The 25406-nt window shown below is 39.9% G+C and overlaps 1 protein-coding gene across 1 annotated transcript in view; it reads right to left on the reverse strand.

The window, feature by feature from the left end:
* Positions 1 to 241: 241 nt before the first annotated feature.
* The window catches only part of cpne2 (copine II), a 43503-nt gene continuing 18338 nt past the window's right edge, over positions 242 to 25406 (reverse strand). The window contains exons 10-15 of the mRNA XM_053319007.1: positions 16389 to 16522; positions 15234 to 15288; positions 14758 to 14809; positions 11989 to 12122; positions 4302 to 4538; positions 242 to 349 (exon numbers count right to left, since the gene is read on the reverse strand). Coding sequence (XP_053174982.1) covers positions 242 to 349; positions 4302 to 4538; positions 11989 to 12122; positions 14758 to 14809; positions 15234 to 15288; positions 16389 to 16522 — 720 coding nt within the window. The remainder of the gene's footprint in view (positions 350 to 4301; positions 4539 to 11988; positions 12123 to 14757; positions 14810 to 15233; positions 15289 to 16388; positions 16523 to 25406) is intronic.

A 25406-nucleotide genomic window follows, 5' to 3' on the forward strand; every position in this document is an offset into this window, starting at 1 on the left:
CATCACAGCTCTGGAAAGCTTTAACAAACACAGAATATCACTTCTGATGGATTCACACTCGATATTGAATTGATCAAACATTCTTTAACCAGTTTCTTCACTTTTTTTCTCAGCAACTCTTTTTTTTGTTTTGTTCACAGCTTATATACACACTTTCTTTCTTTATCTTTTGAAGTTAAGAGACAAAAGGTTTTGTCGGGCTATAGTACAGCGTGCTAGGGCTAACGTCTTCAGGTGCGTTTCACTCCGGTGCCGTGTTGGTGGGTGGTAGATTCCGCTGTTTAAAGTACTGAGTGACCTGCTGAGGCAGTTCAGCCAGGACTGACTTGGCGAGGGTCTCCTTGGGTGCCTAATGGGGAAAGAGAACAAGAGAGAACATTAATCTCAGGAGAAAGAAAAGCACAGAGCAAATTAAAGCTTAAAAAGACTTAAATACTAGTTTGGCCCTGCTTTGATTTTTCCAGTCTAGTCATGATTTGGGTCAGGCGCAGTATATAGTGAAAGATCAACAGTGTGATTACAATTGTGTGCCAACAGTTTGAGAAAGGCTCTTTCCTGTTCAGCATAATAACACCCTTGTGCACAGAGGAAGGTCCTTAGAGATGAACTGTAACTCAAACTGCTCCCGATATCAGTGTTGGACCTCACTAATGTTCTGGCAGCAAATCCCTACAGCCTGGTTCCTAAATGCTGAGGAAAGCCTGCTGGAGATCAAACCAGTGTAATGTTCAGGTGTCCACTTATTTTTGGACATGTAGTGAATTTTCCATATGCAGAGGCTATGGGAGAAAAAATCAACAGGAGTCTGGCTTTTACCGACAAGTAAATAACGATCATTTATCCACTTGTACATTTTATACATGTGCTAAAACATTTTCTGTGAAGCCCCCTTCAGTCGTGCCATAACACAATGAGCTAAGTTGAATTTAATGTGATAATATCTAGAATGTACAGTGCTTTTTTTTTTTTTTTGCTTTTTGTGCATGTTTCTGCTGTGAAAATGAAAAATGCCAACAGTTATCAAAGTGATTTTACACAGTAAAGACATAAGTTATTCTATTTTTCTGACAGCAAGGAAGGAGTCTTCATATTTAGTTTTTGACTGTTTGCTCCATGGATGTAGAGCTACACACAGTGTCCTAATAATTCAATCGTGCCTCTCTTCTAGTCTTTCGAAATGTAACTGGATCAAATATTGTCATTTCGCAGGGGTTGTCAGACTCAAAAAAATATATCTACCATTTTACAGCTGCTCTTTTTCCCATGATTGTATGCAGGTAAAAGGTTTTTTTTCAGGCCTGTTAGACCCAGATGTTGTAATTACACAGTCTGACCACTATGTCAAATTGGCTTCAAAGCCCAGCGCACATCTTGGCGGTTTGGTTTGCTTGATGACCATCACCAATTTTTTTTATTCCCTCAACAATCTGTCCATCTTGTATTTGACATTTTGCTTTATGAATAAATCTTGCTAACATTAATATTGATAGCCTTGTGTAATTAGAACACCCAATACAACAAGATAGAAAGAAGAGAAAAGTTGGAATATTATAAATTAATAAAATATTTGGTGTGTATGTCTTGTATTTGTTTTGTTTTTTAAAACATTTTCAAACATCATATGTAATAAACAGGACATTTTGCAGTTGAAAAATAAACTTTACAGCGCTCTCTGGTGGACAAACTATATAACAGCAGCATTGTTGCACGATCACAACCATATCTTTAGCATTTCTGTACTGACTTTTCTTGTTGCTTATGGACAGAACCATTTACAACAATACCAATATATCTGTAATAAACTTGACCAACTTCATGGAGATTATACTTTATATAAAAGAATAAAGAATTTAGCAACGGCTCATCATTTCAGGTCACTCTCATTATTAAGTTTCCTCTGTCTCAGCTTCATTTCTCCCACTTCTTCTCTGTTGTCTGTTGCCGTCTCTCACTCTCACTCTTCCACCAACAAACTGGAGTGAAGCCAGCAAATACTGTCTGTTCCTCCCACTACAGAGGAAGTCAGCTCGCCCACCACTACCAGCCCACACGTACACACACACACACACACACACACACACACACACACACACACACACACACACACACACACACACACACACACACACTCTAATGAAGCTGTGTGCTTACCTACAGCACACATATATAAACACTCACATGAACACTTTTTTGTCAGCAAATTATATCACACACACACACACACACATGCCTATAGTGTCTCTGTTGAGTCTGATATAACCAGGCAGCTATCGTCATCTGCATGTTGTAGTGCGTGAGTAACTACAATCTGAGCAGCAACAGGCTGCCATTTGGTAACACATTCACACTCAGACAGCATGACATCATGTCATTAGGTAATGCCTCTACTGCAGAACTAAAATGGAGTCAAACTGACACTGCAGTGTATTCATGTTTTAACACATTTCGACACTTTAGAGTTTAAGTGTGTTACTGAATTAAACATTTTAAGTGGTCATATTTTGGCATTTCAATTTCTTGAGTTTTAGCTGCGTTTTGGCCACCACCAACTCCTCTTCAGCTGCTAAATACTACACTGTGTTCACCAGCTGGTCACTAACTCTCTGCCACTTAGTGCTGGGAAGGGTTTTTACAGCTAGATGAGAGCTGAAATGAAGCAGAACTACAACAATGAACTGAAAGACACAAACATGCTCTGCAGAGGTGAGAGAATTACATTTTTCTGTGGGGTTGTCACCATGAGCAACCCCTTTCACATAATATGATCTGAATATTTTGATTATTGCCACGTTTTGGTTTAAACTTGGAGCATTGAGCTGATAAGAAACTCAAATACTTTTTAGAGCTTAAGGCTGTGCATATGACACTATTTTCATGTATCACTGTAAAAGGAACATTCTTCATGATGTTCACATTTGCATTAAAACACTGAAGTACACTGTAATATAAACATTCTACTTTAACTGAAATAAATGTGAAGACTTTCAGTTATGGCATTGATATTTACTGAAGTGAAGTTCAGAAAATACTTCATATCAGGGACTTTGACTGAGAAACATCTCTGGATAGAAACACATCTCCAATCACTATGAGCGATGGCTTCCTACATGAACATGAGCATCTGCCAAACCTACATCAGTTCTAGTTATTCCACATGAGAGATTTCTGTCTATGTTGACTGGACAGGAACTGAAAAATGTGTGTCACTTTTTTTAGCAACATTTGAATCTGAATCTGGTGACAGTTGTGAGGTTGTTCGCTAACGTTGCCAGGCCACCGTCAATCACATCTGATCAAAATCACACCCACACAATCCTGATCAAGCAGATTAGCTGGGTTTTGAAATCTTAATTAATAGATACTTTTTTTCTGTTACTGAAACAAGTTTTGAAGGAGTTCAGTGCAGCTAAAGAACCAATAAATGATCCAAACAGCTACTGTGACGCCCATGTAGGATTTGGGGATAGTTACAGCCATATTGACTGGACTTTTTCTACATGTCTGTTTATATATACTGTACAGTTTGGTACATTTAAGACACAGTACAATTAATCTTGAAAGAATACATGAACATACTGTTGTAGATTTTAAATATGAAGCCCATACATCAGTGGAGACAGATGTTTTACACTGAAAAGGTTTATTGAGACTTGATCAAAAGGAGAATGAAAGAATAATCATTACACGCTCTGTCCTGATGCTCCACTTAATTCTGAAATTTTGGTCCATAATGGAGAGTCTTCTAGTAAGCCACACAGATAATGTTATAGTTGAACCACTCCCAAATATGGTCAGATCCAACACATCTACAGCATATAGAACTTAGTCTATTGGTCTACTAGACAAGCGCTGTAAGAATGTACAATGTCTGAGAACGCAGCTCAGCACCCTTGTCTTCCATTCTTCAGGGTCAACAATATCCAACCTCTGACCACAGTTACCTCTACTCATTCAGAGAGAGACAGGCAAGCACACATCTGACCTTGGCTGTCATAGCAACACTATCAGGGTGCCTCCTGTTTTCCCCAAAAGGAGCAGACCTACTGTCCAAGGGGAGAGAGTGTCTCACAGTCAAGATTTGGTGTGACCCTTACAATGACCTCAAGGCCCAGTTTGCCTCAGTGTATGCAAATGTATGATGTAAGTTGTGGAAAATTCCCTAACACATACATATGTATAATTAAAGTATGTAGCCAAAGACTTATCTTATCTTGCACCAATCTAAATTGAGCAAACCTCAACCATTTAGTACATGAAGCAGGTCTATTTTCTAATTTTTTCAGCCTGGGAGTGATACTCACATTCCGGAAATCCCTAAAAGGAACAAACTGCACAATGTCCCGAACAGCTTCCTCTCCTGAATTGGACCTCAAGACGCTGGCATCGCCGTCTAAGAACTCCATGGCTGCAAAGTCTGCATTGCCCACGCCAATGATGATGATGGACATAGGTAGCTTAGACGCCTCTACGATGGCGTCACGTGTCTCGTCCATATCGCTGATGACACCGTCTGTTATAATGAGGAGAGTGAAGTACTGCTGCAGAGGGAGAGAAAATCAGAGACAGTGGGGCTTTAAATTGAGCTTTGTCATGTTGTCACTGGGTGAATCAGTTACAGTTACGATACTGGACAACACTGCACGAGCCAGAGAGAAATAGACACCAGAATTAAAGCTTTTCTGCATTAGAGCGTGTTGGGCTCCATTCATATAACAGAGCACGCCATCTGTTCATGGAAGAAAAAAAATTACAGAGGGAAAAAAGAGAATCAAGAGATGAATACGAGAAAGAGAAGTGAATGACGAATGACTGAATAAGAAATTCATCTGAGGAACACTAAGGAAGAACAAATAGTGAATCAGGAGGGATATACATATGGATGACAAATGAAGCACAAATCTGACTAAATGAGTGGAAAAACATAATGAATCCATGCAGGACACAAGCAGGCAATGAATGATCTGATCAGTATGAAAATGTGTGTCTAAACTGGAAGAAAAAAGAGGGAGAATGTTTCATGGCCAAGTCTGGTGATGAAATTGCAGAGACAGATGGCACTCATCCTGTCTCCTCTCTGTCATTTTTATTTATAAAATAACAAACATACACAAATGATAAATAAAACACATATCTTGTAGAGAAAAATACACGTCAATAAACGTCAGCGTAAGAGAGGAGAATGTTATTTTGACAATGAATGGAGCGACATTAGCTTTAATTTAGAATCAAGTTTATGGTCATCTGATTAATTTAAGACTGATATTCACACTTTTTTATACCTCTAGTTTTGGTCTCTGAAATTGCTATATTCCCCAGGTAGTCGGTTACTTTGTCTGGTTTGGAGCTGGACAGGTAGCACACTGTGGGTTTATCAGTGTAAAAGAAGCTGCTCTTTAAAGGGTTGATGAGAGCTGAGAGAGTGAAACGAAAAAAAAACAAAACAACGAGCTGAAAGATGCTGAAACATAAAGCGACATAGAGCTTGAGTGCAGACAACACATTTCACATTTAATGTAGTCTAATGGTGAGTGCAGCTTTAAAGAAACTAATGTTAAAAACTATAAACATTCATGGCACTGCAACCAAATTTGTTAAGCTGTTACAAGTTGCGGATATAACTGTGAAAATCACTCCTCAGTATTAAATACAGACATTATTCTACAGTAGATGTTTGTCTTGTCCGAATTCCACAGAGAATTCACATTTATTTGCAGCGCGATGTATAAGTGCTGCAGTCAGTGACATGATCAAACAAAACTTTTGCACAACTTTGTTGTTGTTGTTGTCGTCAAGGCAACATATCTTATAGGTTATATCACATAATATTATATGATAATATTAGTATTTAATATGTTATTAATTAATTTATACATGTATTTATTTATTTGATGCTTTTCCTGCTGGACATTTTGACCATTGATATTTTAATCTGCCGGCCAATTACATGTTATACCAGCCAAAAGCCGGCATATACTGGCTAACGTAAACCCTGATCCACACCTTGATCTCATCAAGGTAAGGCTATAGCCCTAATAGATGTAGACTAATCAGTTGTTGTGATTTTATGAGTCATCCACACATTGCTCTCATCAAGGTAAGCTATAGCCTTACTTAGATGTAGGGGCTGTAACCCTCTGAAAAAAATCCTGACAAAGAAGGCCAAATATAATAAAGAGAGTCAGGATTGCAACAAATTCAAGCAGTTTATTAACAAAATAACCTGTAAGTTCTAAGTAAAACTGATGGGGCGCCTAAACTGTATAAACAGAAGCCCATGAAGGGCTGTAGTATCTAAATTTACATAAAAACTAAACCTAACATAAATTAAGCCATGAAAACAAGACTACTGGACCCATGACACAAACAGAAAGGTAACAAAGACAAAGAACTAACAGGTAGCACAAACACACACATTGCTGCTGGCAAGGCCGGGAAGTGGAAAAGAGTGTGAGCTCGACACTGTCACAATCAGTCTGAATCAGGGTCACCTGGGAGGAAGTACACAACATACAAATGAAATATCATGCTGTACAAATCCTATCCAGTAGGGGGGATAGTAGGTAACACAGCCCAGAAGTGTACAACTCCTGACTGAGAATAGAACTCAGAGGTCAAGCAGTACTCTCAACTGCAGTGCTACAATATGTTTTCACGGATTTCAAAACAGGAGAGGTAGAAAGCAAATACATTGTGGGGTTACAAGAGAGCAAAACAAACACACTGCTGAAATGCTGCAGCAAGAATAAGAGATACTATCTCTGCCTAAGAAATATGTAAAAGTGCGCAAAACTGAACATTGTTCATGTACAGGAGCACACAGAAGTTTGGACACAATTCCTATTTACTTGAATCAGAAAGCATGTCCAAACTTTTGACTGGTATTGTATATTTAACAAATGCACAGAAACGTCTCCATCCACAGCTGCTCTGGAGGGCAATTTTGATGATTAGACATGAAGGTTTTAAATGATGAGGCATGTAGCTGAGTTAATGTGATACTAGAAAATGCATCAGACAGATTGACTGTGAAGTGATGTAATCAGATATGAAACGTCAAACAATATTAATGACAAAAGACCTGGCCAATCAGAGAGGCAAATTCAACACACACACACACACACACACACACACACACACACACACACACACACACACACACCTTTACACCTTTACCATTTCTACAGACATTTATTGAGCGTTAACTTCATAGAGACAAAAATTAGGTTAGGGTTAGGGTTAGTTTCCACCGGATGCAACAACAGTGTCAAACAAACAGGGGCAACCACATCTATCTGTGACAAGTCCACAAGTTTCTAGTTTTTAGGGCACTCACACAGGAAGTCTGTTTGCCCAAAACCAGCGCCCCCCCCCCCCCACACACACACAACATAGAACATGCATCTGTCCTGCGTAGTGCGCTGTGAATGGTTATCCTATGATAAAAACAGACAAGGTGAAGACTCACACTGACTTTACACTGAACAAAATCAAACTTCCATGTTATACATACACACACACACACAAACACACACAGACACACACACAGGGAGGGCTCTGAAGCCTGCCTGTTTAATGTGGAAACAGCAGCGCTCATTAGAGAATCATTATCACACAGACAGACAGGGCCGCTCACACACTGGGACACGCACAGACTGCACTGGCCTGCAGCTTGTGTGTGTGTGTGTGTGTGTGTGTCAGTAGTGAGAGCGTGTTCGTACACAGTCACACAGTCTGCAGTCGGAGGTTCTCTCATTATCTGAGGAACAGGAACACTGAGGGAGAGCAGCAGCTGATTTGTGCAGCATACACCTACCAACCCACACACACACACACACACACACACACACCGATCTAACCACTGCCCCAGTATGAGGTCCACACACACTTCTGCTGCGGCTGTCACATCTCATTGTCTGTTACTCCCTCCTATGTTCCACTCCTGTTTGAACTCACTGTAATATAAAACAAGAAAGGGTCCTGCAATCATTTCCTTACAGAAACAAAAGGATTCTGGCACAAAACACACATACGAGTACCATCCTTTGTGTATATTGCTCATGTATTTGTTCTCCACAGGGTGACAGGGTACAATTAGGGACAAAAAGCACCGTGGGAGCATAATGATACCCAGCTACTGCACTCTCTTTAGATTTAGGCAGGAGATGTGCCACTGGATACATACAGGCGGGGTTACATGTACCATTTGATGAAACTTTGTAGGTTTAAAGCTCCTGTGACTGTCACACGTGTGCATTTGTTTTTGTACGATGACCCCCGTCGTGCTGAGCCTCACAGGTGATGTAATTCCTAAACCTGAGTCTTGCTGCCTTACAGACGTCAGCAACGTGTGCGAGATCTGTTTGTGCCCACACTTGTTTTGTTTTAGCTGCAGTGTAGTCACGCAGACAGAAAAATAAAGCTGAGTGCAAGACATCAGAGAGCACAAGCATAAATTGAAACACGCTGATCGATGGACGGAGGAAAGGATTCTCGCAGCCTGCAAGCTTCCTCCAGCTGACTGCCCGCTACTTAAGATATATAAGTTTGAAATTTGAAATTAAAATAAACACACTGGCTCAACGTGATTCTACTGCTGCGTCAGTGAACCTTTCTGAGGCTTGAACCCACGACCTGTGACAGCGCTAACCCCTGCTGCCTCACAGTGAGCAAAATCTGTGGCTCAAAGGCAAATACTTCTCTTTATACTTTTGTGTTAGTGATAGATTTAGAAGCTGCTACAGCAGTAGTGATTACACATAGTCCAGGATTTGAGACTTCTGTAGAGCCAAATAGCAAAAGAAATGTGAAAAAGCTGAAGAAACTGTGACAGAACTAAACTAGACATTTAGTGCACAAACAATGAGGTGTTAAGTCTTACATCAGCCTGACGGTGTGAAGCATGTAATGCAGGAGGGGCCGAAATTAGGCTACGATTAGAGACCTGAAAGAGAGTTTAAGAAAAAATCCTCAGTGTTTAACACCAATGCAGAAGCTAGAATATGAAATGGATGATCCTTTAACATCACCTTATGAGGTGGATAGGGCAAATATTTTAGCAAAAAAGTTGGAAGTGTTTCTGGCCATCCGGTGAATGTAAATCTCTCTCTCTGCTTTCATCTCCATTCATTCCTGAGGGAAACATTTGGCTCTTTAGTTGTTGACTGGCTACACTATTTCCACCAGCTATTCGCTTACTTTGCCTGGTGCTGGGCGCATAGTGTGCAGTGAGATTATTAGAGCTTTTTGCTGAAAACGTCGGCCTGTCGCTGCTGGGAACAAAGCTGGTGGGAGCGGTGAAAGTGAACCGAAAATGCAGGCTGTAAACAAAAACAATGGGGTGAAAGATGCTGAAAAGCTCCGCAGAGCTGTGGGGAACCGCACAGTCGGGTGATAATTCTCTGTGGATTCATCACATCGAACAACCGCTTTCACCTTTTACAATTTCATCCATTGTTATTATAAAAAATATTGATTAGAGCAGCTTTCAGGCTGTATTCAGACCAACAATAGTAAAACCTCTGCTGGTGCACAGGGCTTTGTAACAAAAAGGCAGGGTAATCTGGCAATACTGGACCTCTTGGTTCCTAATCAATTTTCTCATTGGTATCTGTAGCAACACACCAACACAGTAATGACATGGTCCCACAGCTCGAGGAATACTGTATGACTTCCTGCCACGAAATGCTACCAAAATAGAAGGCCTTCTTGGGTGTGAGACAGAGCCTGAGGCGTGCTCTTAATTTGGATTCTATGTGTTACTGCCTCAGATACATAACCCAGTTGGAAGTACAGTATGCTGCAAGTCACTGCGATTTCTTAAATGAGACATGGATCAAATAAGCTGATTGATTGGCTCCTCTATTAAAACTTGACCGCTGACTGGCAGAGATGACTGTGGGCGTTCCAGTAATCTTGACTGACAAAGCTGAACGCTAAAGGAATAAAATAGAGTGAAATGGCTGCATGAAAACATGAAAATTCGCTTCAAGTTGTATTTTAGGAAGCAAGCATGGAATACACACAATTCACAAAAAAGTAATTGACTATTCCTATGGAAGCCCAGTATTAATGTTAAATAATCTTTTGACTTATCATTAGGCCCTGCAGTGGGTATCAGGCAGTAGCATCATACATCTATTGAGCCCTCTGACAGGCGACATCATTCCTAAACCCTGAACTACCTTATCTTTAAAGCGAGACTGTAGAAAGACACAAAACATTAACTTTTATAACATTCAACTTTTAAAACATAATCAGCAGTTTCAAGACTGTGCAATTACTTATCTTAACTGCCTGTTTTAGGCTGGACACCCTTATGCCCAATCTAGTTAGGGACAAAACTGATCTGCAGACAAAAACCCCTACAACCATTCTCCACCCAATGGACCTTTGGTTTCCAACATTGTTCCTCTGAATCTGCTGCCAACTCTGCATATCTAGTTTTATCACTGTATCCTCCCAAATAGACAACACATTGTGTTTCTGCCCACTTGGTCAAACCTTGGAGACAGGCTTTTTTTTAAAAACAGAATTTGACAGAATATGTCAAATTGAAGTGAAGCTAAACCTGAACACAAAGGACATGTTGGGTCCTGGCCTATTTGCATCCTTAAAAAGTGACACAAAAAAGTAGAGCATGAGCTGAAGGGTGCTTTCCCTGTCATGTTGTTCAGTGTGAACATGTGAGATGTGCTGGCCAGTGTCTCAACTGAAAACGTGTCAGAGGGAAGAGGAGAGGACAGAAGTTGTCACTCCAGTCTGTCACCCTTCTCCCTGACACACCAGTCAACACGCCAAGAGTCCGAGTCAGCAGAGGCACACACTTGTTTGTCCTGTCAGTCATCAAGCTGCTAAACAGAGTTCATAAATTATGAATGCAAACTGCCCTAAAATCACTCCTGACTGCTGTTCTACTTCTGGTCAGGAAACATTATTATTTAGTGGTATGGTTGTGATTTGGTGGTGTAATTTGTCTTATGGGATGATAAAAAAGAACAATATGATCACGCCACAGCCTGGGTGAACCAATAGAAGCATCCCTGTACAAATTTAACAGATAGATAGAACAAAATCTCAGTAGCCTGCGTAACATCTTGAACATTTTAGTGCAAAAGAGCAGGTTGTTCACACATGGGAAAAAAAACAAGGAAAGAAAAAGGCATCAGAAGATTAAAGAGAGGATATCAGCAAAGGGATCAAGTGAACCTAAAAAGCGGTTTGAAATCACTGAGAGAGGTAGAGAATGCTATGATGAGATGAAACAAAAGAAGGAAAGAGCATTTTACAGACTGTAAGCAGTCAAATCATTGCTTATCAAGGAGAAGAGCAACAACAGCAGGAACAACAATCACTTTGAAAAGAATCAGAGGCAAGGAGTTTGAGATAAAGTAAAAGAGAGTAAAGCGATGTGAAAATAATTTGGGGGGAATCATACAATATTTCTATGCACCCATAGTTAGACTGATAAAGTGAAAGATTAAAAGCCACCTCTAACATTAAGCCAAATATTGAGCCAAATAAGTGCACCCTTTTTGCCACCCACATATAGCAAATTTCCCACTCCAACCTTAAAATCTAACGAGCAAATCACCATGTTCTCCAGAGACTCTCTGTGCAGTTTGATCATGATCTGTACACTTATTGGCAGGATTGGCTTAACATCAGCATACAATATTCACTTTTTCCTGACAATAAAACCCATTGAATTGGCCTTTCCTCAAGTTATTCTTAGATTTTTAGCCCTAACTTACAAAAACAACCGTTAAGAATGGGTATCATCACAGCGGCTGTTTTTGTGCAGTTTGTGTGTAAGATGGGTATGTGGACATTTTATGGGTATAGGTGTATTGAAAGAGGAGGGTGGTAAATAGATGGCTGCATTGATATGGAGTACAATTATGCTTGGGGGTCACATACAACTACTACAACATTTTCTACCTTTAACTCAGAAGATGAGGAACACATATCCTGCTTTGTCTTGTCACCTACCGCTGCTTTCTCTTGTTGAAGGGCCTGGGCGGCAAAACGTGCTACGTGGTTGATGATCGGAGCGAAGTTCGTCGGTCCGTAGAAACGGATGTGAGGCAGACAGGCGGAGTAGGCCTGGGCAATACCCTCCACACCTAGAGACAGAGGAAGACAGAGAGGAAGAATTTACATTTCAACATACTTTTATTACTTTTAATTATTGCTAAATTAAAATTAAAGAAGAGATAAGTAGAAGTAAGACACATATGGGCTTAAATGAAACATTTCCTATTAAAGGTTCATGATAAACATATTGTTTTTCATCAGCATCGCAATTTTAAACTTCAGTTAACTTTAACAAGACTATTGCATGTGTGCCCAGACAGGGTTCATTTCCTCAATGACCTGCATGTATTTTTCTTGCTTTAAGAGAACTGGAAAGTAAACTCTGTGACTTAAAGAGAGCTGTTCATTTATCATGTGTCCTATTCTGGTAAGAAAAATAAAACCTATTATATTCTCCTCACTCTCACTGATTTGACAAAAATGTACACCTCCAGTCTAAAACATGCCACAATGTTAGAAAGTAGCTCAAAATACTGTATATTAATAAATGAGGTGGGAAAAACTGTTTGGCTGAAATATAATCCCAAACCTGTGATAGGATGTTTGCACACTGCTTCGTTCACAAAAGGTTTAATATAAGAAATAATGGCAGCATTTTATGACTGTAGTCCTCCAAATCAGGTTTCATTGTTTGGCCTGGAAGCTTTTATTTCAGAGCGCTGTGCAGGCTGTATTGGCCTTTCTAATCTTTATAATGCTATTTGTAAGTAGTTTGTAGAGAAGCAGTGCTGACCTGAAAAAACTAATCATGCTTCCGGAGGCAGATGTTTTAATAATAAACTAGCAGTAGATATATTTTGAAGAAGCATACCAAAGTTAATGTCTTGACACAGGTCTCTGTCAGCAGAGGGCTGAGTGTACATGTACTGATTTAGAACTGACCTTGTGTCTGTCAGGCTTTAATATGACACAATTTCATTCTGGGTCTCGCAGTTCTGCTCTAAGCTGTTGGCATTTGAGTTGTTCGGCATTAGTCAATAAACTCATTTGCATCCTACACATTTCAAATGCTAAATGCTGCATTAACAGCTACAAACACACAAATGTTAAAAACGTGTGCTTACTTTGGGGGTGCGAGACTGAATATGAATAACATTGAATATGTACAAATCTGTTCAAATCTAGCTAGATACTATGAAAGTGAGGAAAGGTTAGTTACAGTGTGTATTTACGCAAACAATCATGATTTTATCATGTGTACATTGCTAGCATGCAGCATGGTAGCTCGTTATTAGCCTGATGCTAATTTTGACTACATTGTTTGAAATCTTGAGGTCTTTCTGCATGTGGCAAAAATGTGCTAAATGGCCAGAGAGGGGGACATATCAATCACTTTATCATATTATCATGTTAAATGTAGAAGTGCTAAGTCAAAGGCAGTTTGAGTTACTGTAGAAGACTGAAAACATTTTTGCAAAAAAGCTTCTTCAGTTTTGACTGCTGTAGAACGCCCTAAGGGAAATTGTGATATCTGACATTGGTCTGATACAAACTAAAACTGATTTGACTTGAATGACTGGAGGGTAGTTCAGAGCATTTCTCCTCTGCCAGTAAATACATGTCAATGCCTTTATCTGGATCTTTCACTGGGCTGAACTGTCAGGAGCAACTGTTTGATGCCATAGTGTCCACTGGTGGTCATACAGCTGAGTGGATAAACATCCTGAGTAGGAAGTGTAAGTGAAGTGTGAAGGTGTTATTTAGTCAGACTCAGCAAGACACTCGCAGACTAGTGCAGCATGTATTTCTGTCATGTGATCTGGAGATGGCATGTCTGATTTATGTTTTAGTGCAATGATGATGAATTAGTTCTGTCCCTGCAGTGCTCTATTTCCACAAAGTCACAATGACATTGCAGCCCAGTGTCCTACTGTCCTACTACTTGTCTCAGTCTCTGAAGCTGTGGTTGCTTGATTTTTGCTGTCACACTAGTTTAGTCATATTTTGATAGGGACCCGTATTCCCTTTTACTTGCAGTATGAGTGTCAAAAAACAATATTATAGTAGGCTAACTATAATAATAAATAAATCATCTTCAAGAAACAAGAAAAACAAGGCAAGAAACAGCTTAGCAACCATCTGTATCTGTTCATGTAACTTGCTAGCAGAAAATGTGGGTCCGAGCCACAAAGAGGACAACAACGAATAAGTACAGTTTGATATGATGATTTCAGCTGAAGCTATTATAAATGGAATAAAGCTGTAAACAGAAGACAAGTTAAAACGTTAATAGGTAGTGAGAATAGTTAAAAGTTCAGCTGATTCTGCTGAATGGTCAAGTGAAGTTAAGTTTATATAAATATCACAATATAATGTGCAATTTGAGGTCGATTCAAATATGTGACCCCATCACCAGAGAGTCCTGGCAAGTTACATCATGCTCACTACATATACTTTGGCCAGAAGTCTTTAATAACCAAATGTAGATGTTCATCGAAAATGTTATTAGTATTATTATTATAAATTATAATATCAGATTTTTAAAAGTCCTAATGATCACTTTCATTATCTAAATTGGTATCTAAATGAAGTATCAGGTTCCACAGATCAGTCCAATAGACCAAAATAGAGCCATGATACAAACATGTAAACATATGAATATTTTCAGTGGTTGCAGCAGACTCATCGATGACGTCTGTAACTACTGCACACACACTGCCTTACCTGAACAGAAGGGGTTTGTTGGATTAAAGTTGATGGCAAATTCATGTGACACCTGATGAGACAAGAAACACAGACATTAGGTTAACACTCATCCTTCACTACACTGTAAATATTATTGAGAGATACTGTCCATTTCTCCCACACTTTCCCCTTCCCACCCTCTCTCTCTCTCTCGCTCTCTCTCTCTCTCTGCTCTCTCTCCTTTGTCCTTTTCATCAGCTCAGTGCCATGGCAACACAGATGGGTTGACAGTTGCGTAATCATGTGAATATGCATGTATAATGCTTACAGTTGTGTGTATGTGTGTGTGGAAATGCATGTGTAATACAGGCTTGCTTTAACTCTAAGTTTGCATATGACCCCCCCCCCCCCCCCCCCCCGCCCCCTCTTTGTCACACACATGTATCACACATATCAATATCTAGCACACACAAACACATACACAAAACAGCAGCAACACTAACACACACATATACCTTCCAGTCTGGTGGGAGTTGGGCTCCAAATCCCAGTGCAGGAAACATTTTGTCGCTGAAGAGGAAACCATGACAACAGATTGGAATGTTAGTAAACCTTTTTTTTTTTTTTCATCCAAGTTCAACAAGCTGGATTTAGACAACAGTGGAAATCCTGTTACCTTTTTCACAAAGAAACACATTAAAATACATTAACAAAGAAACGAGCTGGTAGAGGACTGAAACAATCTGGTAAAATGGCTTCACACAAATATGGACACTTTTTTTCTGAAGGGCACAGTATGCAAAAACGATGTCTCTGACCTGTATTGATTTTCATGACACCTTTAAAATAACTTCTGAAAAAGATCTATTTAGATCTATTTCATGCTGACCTGTGTCATTATTGATGGTCTCAGTATGTTTATAATGTCACTAAATCAGGGGTCTACTACTAAATGTTAATTTTACCATACAAGCTGTTGAAATAAATGGTTGTGTGTGTTAATGTTAAATGGACTGTACTAATGTAGAGCTTTTCTCCTCTTTTTGACCCCTATAAGCACTTTTACACTACATGTCTCATTCACCCATTCACACACATTCATACACTGATGACAGGAGCTACCACTCAGGGTGCCAAGCTGCCCATCGGGAGGGAGAATAACCATTCACACACATTCACACACTGTTGGCGCAGCCATCGGTAGCAGTTTGGGGTTAAGGATCTTGTCCAAGGACACATGTGAACTAGAGGAGCCGGGAATCAGACCTCCAATCTTCTGATTGGTGGACAACTGCTCTACCTCCTGAGCCACAGCCGCCCCATATGTTAAGGTTCTTGGGCAGATGATGGGATCAAGATGGATATTAGGGAATTGATAAAGCAGTTCAATTCATTCTACAAAGCCCACCATGGCATATGTGGAAATGACAGAAGGGAAAACATTTCTTTGTCACTGTTAACTCTGTAAAGTAAAAAAACAGTAATAAAGTATTATCTTTGTGAAGACATTTCCATTTTTTGCTGTCAGTCTTTCACTGGGTCAAATGTTAAATGTGATCTTAGCCCTTAGAAAGACATTTACAACCTCAACCAACCATGCTCATCTCTTAGTACTGTATGTAACTGATTCAAAACAATGCTACAACCAGACGGCTGCATTTGGTACTCACGTATCATAGTCCTGTATGATTTGTCCCACAGCTAAAATGGCAGCGAGATACTCGTTGCTGCCCAGCGGGTTAATGTAATGGAGGGAGGACGGCTCTCGAGGGCTACCATTGGATGCTGTGAAGTCTATACCGACCTATGGAAATAAAAAGAAATGATCAAATTAGAGGTCATCTTGGGAACCTGTTTTTCACTGCTCACGATACTGTAACTGCTGTATTTGTATGTCATCATCTGTTTCCTTTGACCACTGCAAAGCACAGTCAAACTGAAATAATGAAAAGACAGGTCAATGTAGGCAGCGGCAGCAAGACAGCATGAAATGTCAAAAATTGGGATTAATTGGATCTGTTTTCACATGAAATAAAAAAGTAACAGGAGGAGCCCGGTCTTTGAGTTTTTATTGTTTTCCCTTTGGACAACAGTTTGCTCTGATCGGAAAAAGAAGGCAGAAGAATTCATCTGACAACTACAGTAGCTATTTGAAAAAAAACCCACCAGCTGTGAGTTTAAATATGTTATTCAGTTTATCTCCTCTGTATCTCATCTACAAAAGATGTGGGATGAGGCACAAATGTGGCACATGCTGCGCTCATTGATGCACCAGTAGATTGGCTAGGGACACTAATGGTTTTTAGTTTATTTTTCTATTTAAAGTGTAGCAACCAAAATTATGTAAATCAGCCTTGCTACAACTGCTGTCTAGTTGTTCATTTTTTGTGGAGTAGAGAACTGAAACTGAGATTGAGTGAGCAGTGCTTTGTCCAGAAAAAGCTGGGCTCACCAAAGCTTCATGAGCCTGTTGTGTAAGGTTTACTGGCATCACATTACAGGATTTTCTGCATGTTACTGTAGGCCACTTGCTTCAAACACTTGCTTCATACTGGTTACATGGTCCCATTTTCCAGAGAAAACACCTCGATAGCTCAGAAGTCACTGAAAACATAAAATGTCTATAGATCCAGTCAGATTACATTGTACATTATGGTTCAGTATGAAACACAACCCAAAGTTCATACTCGAACTGATTTACTATTGCATTCCTTCCACTATCACAAAGTAAAGCGAAGGAATGAAAGAGAAGCTAGAGATGCTGTTAAGTTTGCCTGAGCTGGAACATCATTGACTGTCAAGAGTTCGGAAGGACCGGATGGACTCCTACTTTGCAACTTATTTGAGAGCCAGTTGACATGACTTAGTTGATATTGTTAGGCCTGTTACAATAATGACATTATCGACTTATTGAACAATAACGTCATTATCAACATCATCATGTCTATATATAGACTTATCATATCCTAACCCTAAACCTAACCCTAACCCTAAGATACATGTAAATTACCTTGATTATTTGTTTGACGTCAACATTGCCACACTTCACATTAGCAGCTAAGAGGCTATTCATGTCACATTGGCTAAGCAAGTAGTGTCCTCCATTCCTCACTGTGTACGTCCTGAGTGGAGACTGTAGAAGTGAACAGCACCGCTTATAACTCTGTCCTGACCCATAATGGCAGTCTGTGTTTTAACAGAAGTGTAGCTCCCATTCTCCAATCCCACCCCCCACCTTACTTTATTATGCTATTATACTATCATTATATCAGTGGTATAAAATGATCTTCAAATGACGATACTATCGTTTATCACAATAATTTCTTGGACAATATATCGTCCAACAACAGTAGTTATCGTGACAAGCGTAGGTACTGTGATGAATTGTTCAGCACCACAATGCATATCTTGGCTTTTTTGTATCACAAAATATCATGCCACGACACAGCGTTACAGCCTTCTGTACCTGCAATTTGACATCTAACCAGATATAAAATACACATGGTCTACTGGATCAACTATGCACGTTTTCTGGTTCATCAAACATATTGAAAATGTAATTCTGAAATTATAAGGTCACCAAGCAAAGAATCAATCCTTTTCTTAATTCTTGGACAGACAAGGATTTCATCTGAGGACAGAAAAAAATACTGTAGTGCAGTCATGTCTAAAAAAGAAAGAAAGGCCCTGAAACCATATGGAAGGATATTTTTAACACAGATGACCACAGGGCGACACTGCGTTGACATGCTGTATATGAACATTAACACACACACACACACACACACACACACACACACACACACACACACACACACACACACACACACACATTCACACTTTCAACACATGCTCCCAAACCACACACACGCACACACACGCACACACACACACACACATAGAGACATACAGTCTAACATAATATGAGATTAAGAATGACAAGCTTTTCTTCAGGCATTGAATAGCGGTTGTGTGCTGACAAGAACCCGACCCAGAAACCCCACCCCCCTTCTTCCAGCTTGAAGATGGTCTAAACCATTTCTCTCTTTGTTTGGCAGCACAAGGAGTGCTATGAAACAACAATTTTCTGGTTCAATAGGGAAAATGACAGAGGAAAAAGAAAATGGTCAAGTGGGAAGAGAGAGCAAAGGTGGTATATGTGAGTACAAGAGAGGAGATTGAGCACACGAGGTAAAGATTGGGGGGTAAAGAGAGAGGATGAAGCATAAGGAGCAGCGGGAGTGACGGAGAGAGAGATGCAGGGTGACAGAATTAGGGTGCTGCTGTGTATTTTGTACATATGGGTATGTGAGTGTGTTAGTCCTGGAATGACATATGTGAGGATACAGAACACTACTCTTCAGGGTGCCAAGTGATCAAATTATCTTTAGTGTCATTACAGCAAGTTACAAACCCAATGAAACACTTAGTGGAGATTTATCACAGTTCTGTGTGTTGCCTGTTTGACTTGAGAACATGATTTGATACTGGTGGCCCGGTCTTTCTTAATCTTTGTCCCTTTGCCAAAGCAAGTATAAGCTTATTTGCGCTTGCTGTGTATCATCCCTACCAACTACAGTTACCCTTCCTTTTTCAGGTTTGGTCACATCAGTATTTGTAATGGCAACATTTCGGATTGAAATCATTTCATTTCAGTGGAATTGCTTCAATCAGTGGATTCACTCGTGAAGGCAAAGTCAATTCTTGCAATGTTTTTATGCTCAACTTTGGTGTCTTGGCTGCAGAAGGGGTCCGGAAAAAGATAGAAGCCTACTTTCGAGGCAAATAATGAGCAACATAAATAGAGCTTTTCTCTTCATGTCCAGCTTCCCAACAACAAAACGAATCAGTCTCTCCAGGATATTGTCATTTTTTCAATCGCAAAGTCTTTGAAATTTGCTGGGGTTTGCAATTTTGCGAGCAGTAATAAAGACACTGAACTTAAAAGTAGGCACGGATGGTTGTTACGCACTGTGGCAGCCCCAAAGACTCTTACAAATAAGTTAAAAGAGAGCTTGAGCGTATGACAGCAAGCACACATCTCTGCACTGACATGACTGTGTGCGTTACATGTGCAGAGCTGACAGCGTCACTGATCGCCAAACACGTTCAATACTGAATGAGTCACAGAAAACGCAGACTTCAGACTGAGACTTGCTCTTGTTTGGTGTCTGGTTTGCGTTTGTAAGCAGAGCGATTTCCAGTGTTTCAAGCTTTTCTCCACATTTCAGCTCACAGATTGGTTCATAATGAAAAGTGCAGAGAGCACAAAAGCCTCAAATTGTGCATATTTAATGCTCATACACACATCAATCAAACACAAACCAACTTTCATGTTTCATGTATTTTGCTTCTTTTACAAGAACATGAAAATGTCAAAATACAGATATTAATGTGACTCACGGAGGGCTGAAAATTCTTTTTCTTACTGTCTGAATGTCCCAGAATGTATCCAGGATTTCACAGAAACATCAGAACTTATGTTTTGTTTGTTGTCCACAACTGTCACAGTGTGACACAGCAGCTGAAAAGTCGGACAGTAATTAATGTTCTGTGTTTTGTTGCACATCTATACAGGTAAGCTGTTACACACAGATTCAGCTTTATACAGTGGGGTTGTTCATAATAATGCAGCCCTTATGCAATCCTCAGATGCTGCAATTTTACCACAAAAATATACAATTGCAAATTACATCAAACATTTTTGATTTCAATAATCACAAAAAAATCCATCATTAGTATGTACAAATGACCCTCTCTGTGCCGGTCTCTCATGTGACCTGACAGTCAACCCCAGAGGAACCCCAGTGGTCTGAGTCTAGTGGGATTACAAGAGACAAAGCTTCCTAGCACCTTGTCCACTTTCTCACAGAATGAAGAGTAGTCCAAAGAGCCACAATGTGTCCGTTTTCTTCCTTCCAATCAAGATGTGTACAGTAACACCACAGCTGTGACTATGTTCATGACTCAAGCTCTTGCACCAACCATGGCTTCCTTCACAATTATGTAGATTTTTTATTTTCTGTAGTGGGACATATTTTGCTTCCCTCTGGGAAATGAATTTGAAAATTCTGACAGTGACATGCAAGATCATCCCCAAACTATTACGTATGTTTCCTCCAATGCCCACTCTGGTGACAGACAGTATTACTTTGAGGGCTGTGAACTCGATGACAGTGGGAGACGACAACATTCTGTTTCCAACTTATTTCTCGACCTGAGCTATTGGTAATTGCTAACACACAAGTAGACTAAACACATCACGACAAACGCACAGTTTCGATAAGCAAAAATGAAGGGGGGGGGGGGGGGTGTCTGTGACTGCAATAAATTAGAGGGATTCCACCACTACAAAATTACTGTAAGATAATTGACATACTGACATTCACATTGAGAGTTTTCTCAGCCGTGCCTTGTCGAGTATCAGCCCGTTCTCATGCCAGGACCTTTCCAGACTCATTTGCAGTTAAACAGCCAGAGAGATGGATGGAAGGCTGGCTGGATGGATGAATGTGTAAAAGCCTGTGTGAACATCTTCTGGAGTATTCTCTGCCTCACTCAGAGGTGTTCAGAGTGACAACCGGGAGCTGGTGTCCACTGCCAGACTCTTTATGTGGGAGAGTTTGTTTTTGGTCGACATTTGTTCCTGTGTATTGTCATGTAACATGTAGCGGCCAATGTATTGTATGTTTAAAAGACTAAAAATCCCCAAGTCCCCAAGTACGCATTGGTGGGTGACTCATTGTTGCTGTATAGATAAGCCATATACTGTGATATGAGGAAATGGATACCATAGATCATTTTAATGAGGTTGCCTACTGTCTTCAATGATATATCACATATTTTCAACTTTACCAAGACGATGCCTTTCCCTGTTTTTATATTTATATTATATGATCATATTTTTTAGTAAGACATCTCCCTGTTTCTCTGATCTGCTCCTGTTCCATTTGTTGTTGATACTGTGTTGTTCACCTTCTTACATTACGAGCCACATGGTATGCTTTTAATATGAAACACTTGCAGGAAATGGGTCCCATTGACTAGTATGAGTAGCTGAACACCAATCAAAAAAATCTAATCTGGACTTTTACTTCACTAAAATATTAGTGTCCAGCTACTGGTCATCATACTGCCTTCCACAGAAAACTTTAATTGAGGTTGAAAAAGTCGGTCAGAAGGTAGAAGCTGATAGACTATCCTTCGATGGCAGTAAGTGGAATGTCTTGTGTGTGAGTATTATGTGTTTAGTTAGCTTTAGTACTAATTACTCATTTATTTTGTTCTTTCATAAGCACCTTCTTTCTTTTTTACCTATGGTACCATGAGGATTGCTTTCAATTGCGTTGTACATGTACAATGACAATAAAGACTATTCTTCTTCTTATAGTGCACATCTCCCAGAGAGTGTCACTCCACATGTAAAAGATAACACATTTTAAATTGTATCTTCTCATGGTGCAATCAGATCGAAATTCACTTCCCATTCATATCTATTTGGAACAGGGAGAGACATCGGTTGCAAATTGATTACTGCTGCTTATCACAACTTATCTAAGGGCACACATGCACAGCCATTAGTGCAACAAATGTTTTTTAATCCAGGACAGACATGAATGATAAGAACACACACACACACACACACACAAACACACACACACACACACACATACACACGACCCTGGTAATGTTGCCTATTAAATAAAAGAGAGGAGGAACCTTTCCACAATCACACAGGTATTATTTCAACTGCAACGTGACATCAGATACTGTCAGGGTTTGATATTCAATAACTATATCATGATTTATCATTTTGTCACATGGCATCACTAAATAAAATGATAAGGCCCTGACATATGTTGTAGACTACAGTATAGAGCAGGCGGAAACTGAAAAAAAAAAAAAAGACTATGAGTCTTAATTGATATAATCAATCATAAGAAGTTTGTTTTCTCCATGAATTCACAGGAACACAAATGCAACATTTGTGATTTAAAAGGGTGAGCTGAGGCGTCTGTGACCTACTATATCCTGTGTTGTTGTTTTCTCCCCTTTGGCACTGATGGATTAAACAGTTTACACAACAGATACTCTCTTTCACTACTATAAGCAGCTCATACCTCAGGAAGTGGTCTCTTCCACTGTGGTGTGATCTATACATTGTCGCTTCTATATTCTTTCTACACCTCTTACACTCTTAAATCTGCTCTCCCCTCACCAAAATCCCTTGTGAGCAGTTACACACTGAATTATATCAAACTGAAGATATGAATAATAGCGTCTTTTCAGTTGAAATCAGTCGTTCTCAAACAGCCCATCAGCAGTATCGGGCTGTCTCTTTGTGTTGGAGTGTGTAACAGAGAAATGTTTCTTTCCTTTCTCTCTCTCTCTTTCTCTCTCTCTCTCTTTCTCTCTCTCTCCTCCAGCTCCCACAGCCCCGAGGAGAGACTTTCCCTTCGTGGAGATTAGGATTAGAGCCATACTAAGTCTGATTGAACACCGCAGAACCGCTCTTACTGCATGTGTGTGTGTGTGTTTCTGTGCGGGTGTGTTTTTGTATGCGGCTGCTTCCTCTCTGCGTTTATGTAAAAATCTGTACATGTAAGTGACAGTGTGTATGTGAGAAGAAGATGTCATCAGTGATTGACCGTCGGTGTGAAATCACGTGCGTATATGTAAGCATGTGTGATAAAGTGTGTGTATGAAGAAGATGGTGTGTGTGTGTGTGTGTGTGCCAGTAACAGTTTTAGCGAGTTTGCATGTAAATCGGTCAGAGCGTGTGAGTGTGACGGGGATATTATATGTTTGTGCTCACGTGTGTGTATGTAAATGAGTTTGTAAGCAGGAGAGAGAGGAAGTATCTGTGTTAAGACAGTATTACGTATGCGTGTGTATGCGCCGTTAAGAGCTGCAGGTCTGTGACAAAAGGCGAAAGATTAGGTGTGAGCGGCGGCGAGGATTTAAGAATTCCCATTCCCCCTTAAATTTGCTCATCTCGTCACCTCGAAACTGGTAAATGTTCCCGTTGCACAGAAATTCCTCTCATTACAAACAAGCGAGGCTCTGGGTGCGGAAATGATTCAAATGTTTACACCAGTCTGTGGCAGATATTTGTGAATTCTACATATGATGATATTTCTGGCTTTAACGCAGTATGTTGGATTTTGGCAACATCTGATTCACTAATACTTTAAATATTTCCCCTGGCTGAGAGCTGCCCAACACTCTCCGACCTTTCACTGAGGCACTCGACTGCTGAGCTGATGACTGACGGAGAGTGTGTTTATCATTCACCTCGGTCATCCAAAAGAGAGCAGGCTGGATGTAAGTGAGTCCTGAATGGCTGTAAACTTCAAAGCTGACCACCACGGGACAAATCCAAACTGCACATTGTGGTTTTAACTGAGCATGAAGAGCTGACCAGAGGAATGACTTCTTATTACAGTCATACTCTTTTATCATTTAGTGAATACTTGAATCAGCAGATTTTTTTTTAGTTTTTTATTAAGTGGGACCTACATTACAATATGTAGAGAGTAAGGCTTTGTGATTTTATGTCTCATCTAGACTCTTCTTCAGTTGAAATATGGTTACAGCTGACTGCTCAACAAACCCCCATGGCTTTAAAAATGTTTCCGGCTGGCTTATTTTAATGCGAGAACCCTGTAAAAAGACCTCTTAAATATACACTTGATGGCTACATACATGGTATCATGCTTATACACTGAGGATAAAGCTTTCTTCACTAGTTGATATACTGTAAAACACAGATATAAAGAAATGGTTTTGATCTTGTATTGCAGTGCTGAGTCCTAGTATTGTAAGTATGATGACAAAAATGTGTCATTTCTTCTAGCATAACCCTGTTTGACTACACATTAGATAAGGCTAATCAGTGTGTTTGGCAAATGTAACACTATCTTGGGTATTGTTGGTTGGGGTTGCTGAAGAGTGAGTATTAACATGACATCATTACTGTGTCAAATAACACACAATCTGTAACAGGGTTGGAGTTGGAGGTGATGTGGATGGGTGGGTGGGTGGGTGGGGTTCTGATTGATGTCACTTTTTCTGAACAGTAACTTCAACCAGCTGCTGACTGTTTCTTCGTGGTGCTGGCAGCTTTGTTTTATAATGACATTTTGATCAGTGTTTGATTGGTTGTCTGGTCCAAGATAGGTTTTTCAGGTCAGTCGAATCCAAAGTTTGACTGACCTGCCAGTTGCTGAGCTATGATTGCCACCTTTGCTGCTCATTCCATTCATTTGTGGTTTTTTTTATGCATCACTAATTTAAATGACTAAAAGTTAGTCAATTAAAAAAAACATTTCTTCATTAGCTGTAAAAAAATGTTCAATTCAAATTTGAATGCTGAGAGTATATCTACTGTGTACTGAGAATAATGGTGAAGATAAAATCCATCCTGAACTGACAAAACCCCCCAAAAATATTCATCCTGCTTTAATGCCCCTTTTCACTCTCTTGTACACGTTTTTCTCCCTCACTTATTCATTATGGTGCAAACATTGTCATCAACAGCACAAAGAGTCACTATGGCAACACAACTATGCTCTTTGTTTTAAAGCCTCATTTCTAACAATAAGATAAGGTTAAAATAACTGGCTGGAAGTGAACGTTGTCACTGTGTGTGTGTGTGTGTGTGTGTGTGTGTGTGTGTGTGTGTGTGG

This window comes from Scomber japonicus, chromosome 5 (assembly GCF_027409825.1).
Source record: "Scomber japonicus isolate fScoJap1 chromosome 5, fScoJap1.pri, whole genome shotgun sequence".
Taxonomy (NCBI): domain Eukaryota; kingdom Metazoa; phylum Chordata; class Actinopteri; order Scombriformes; family Scombridae; genus Scomber; species Scomber japonicus.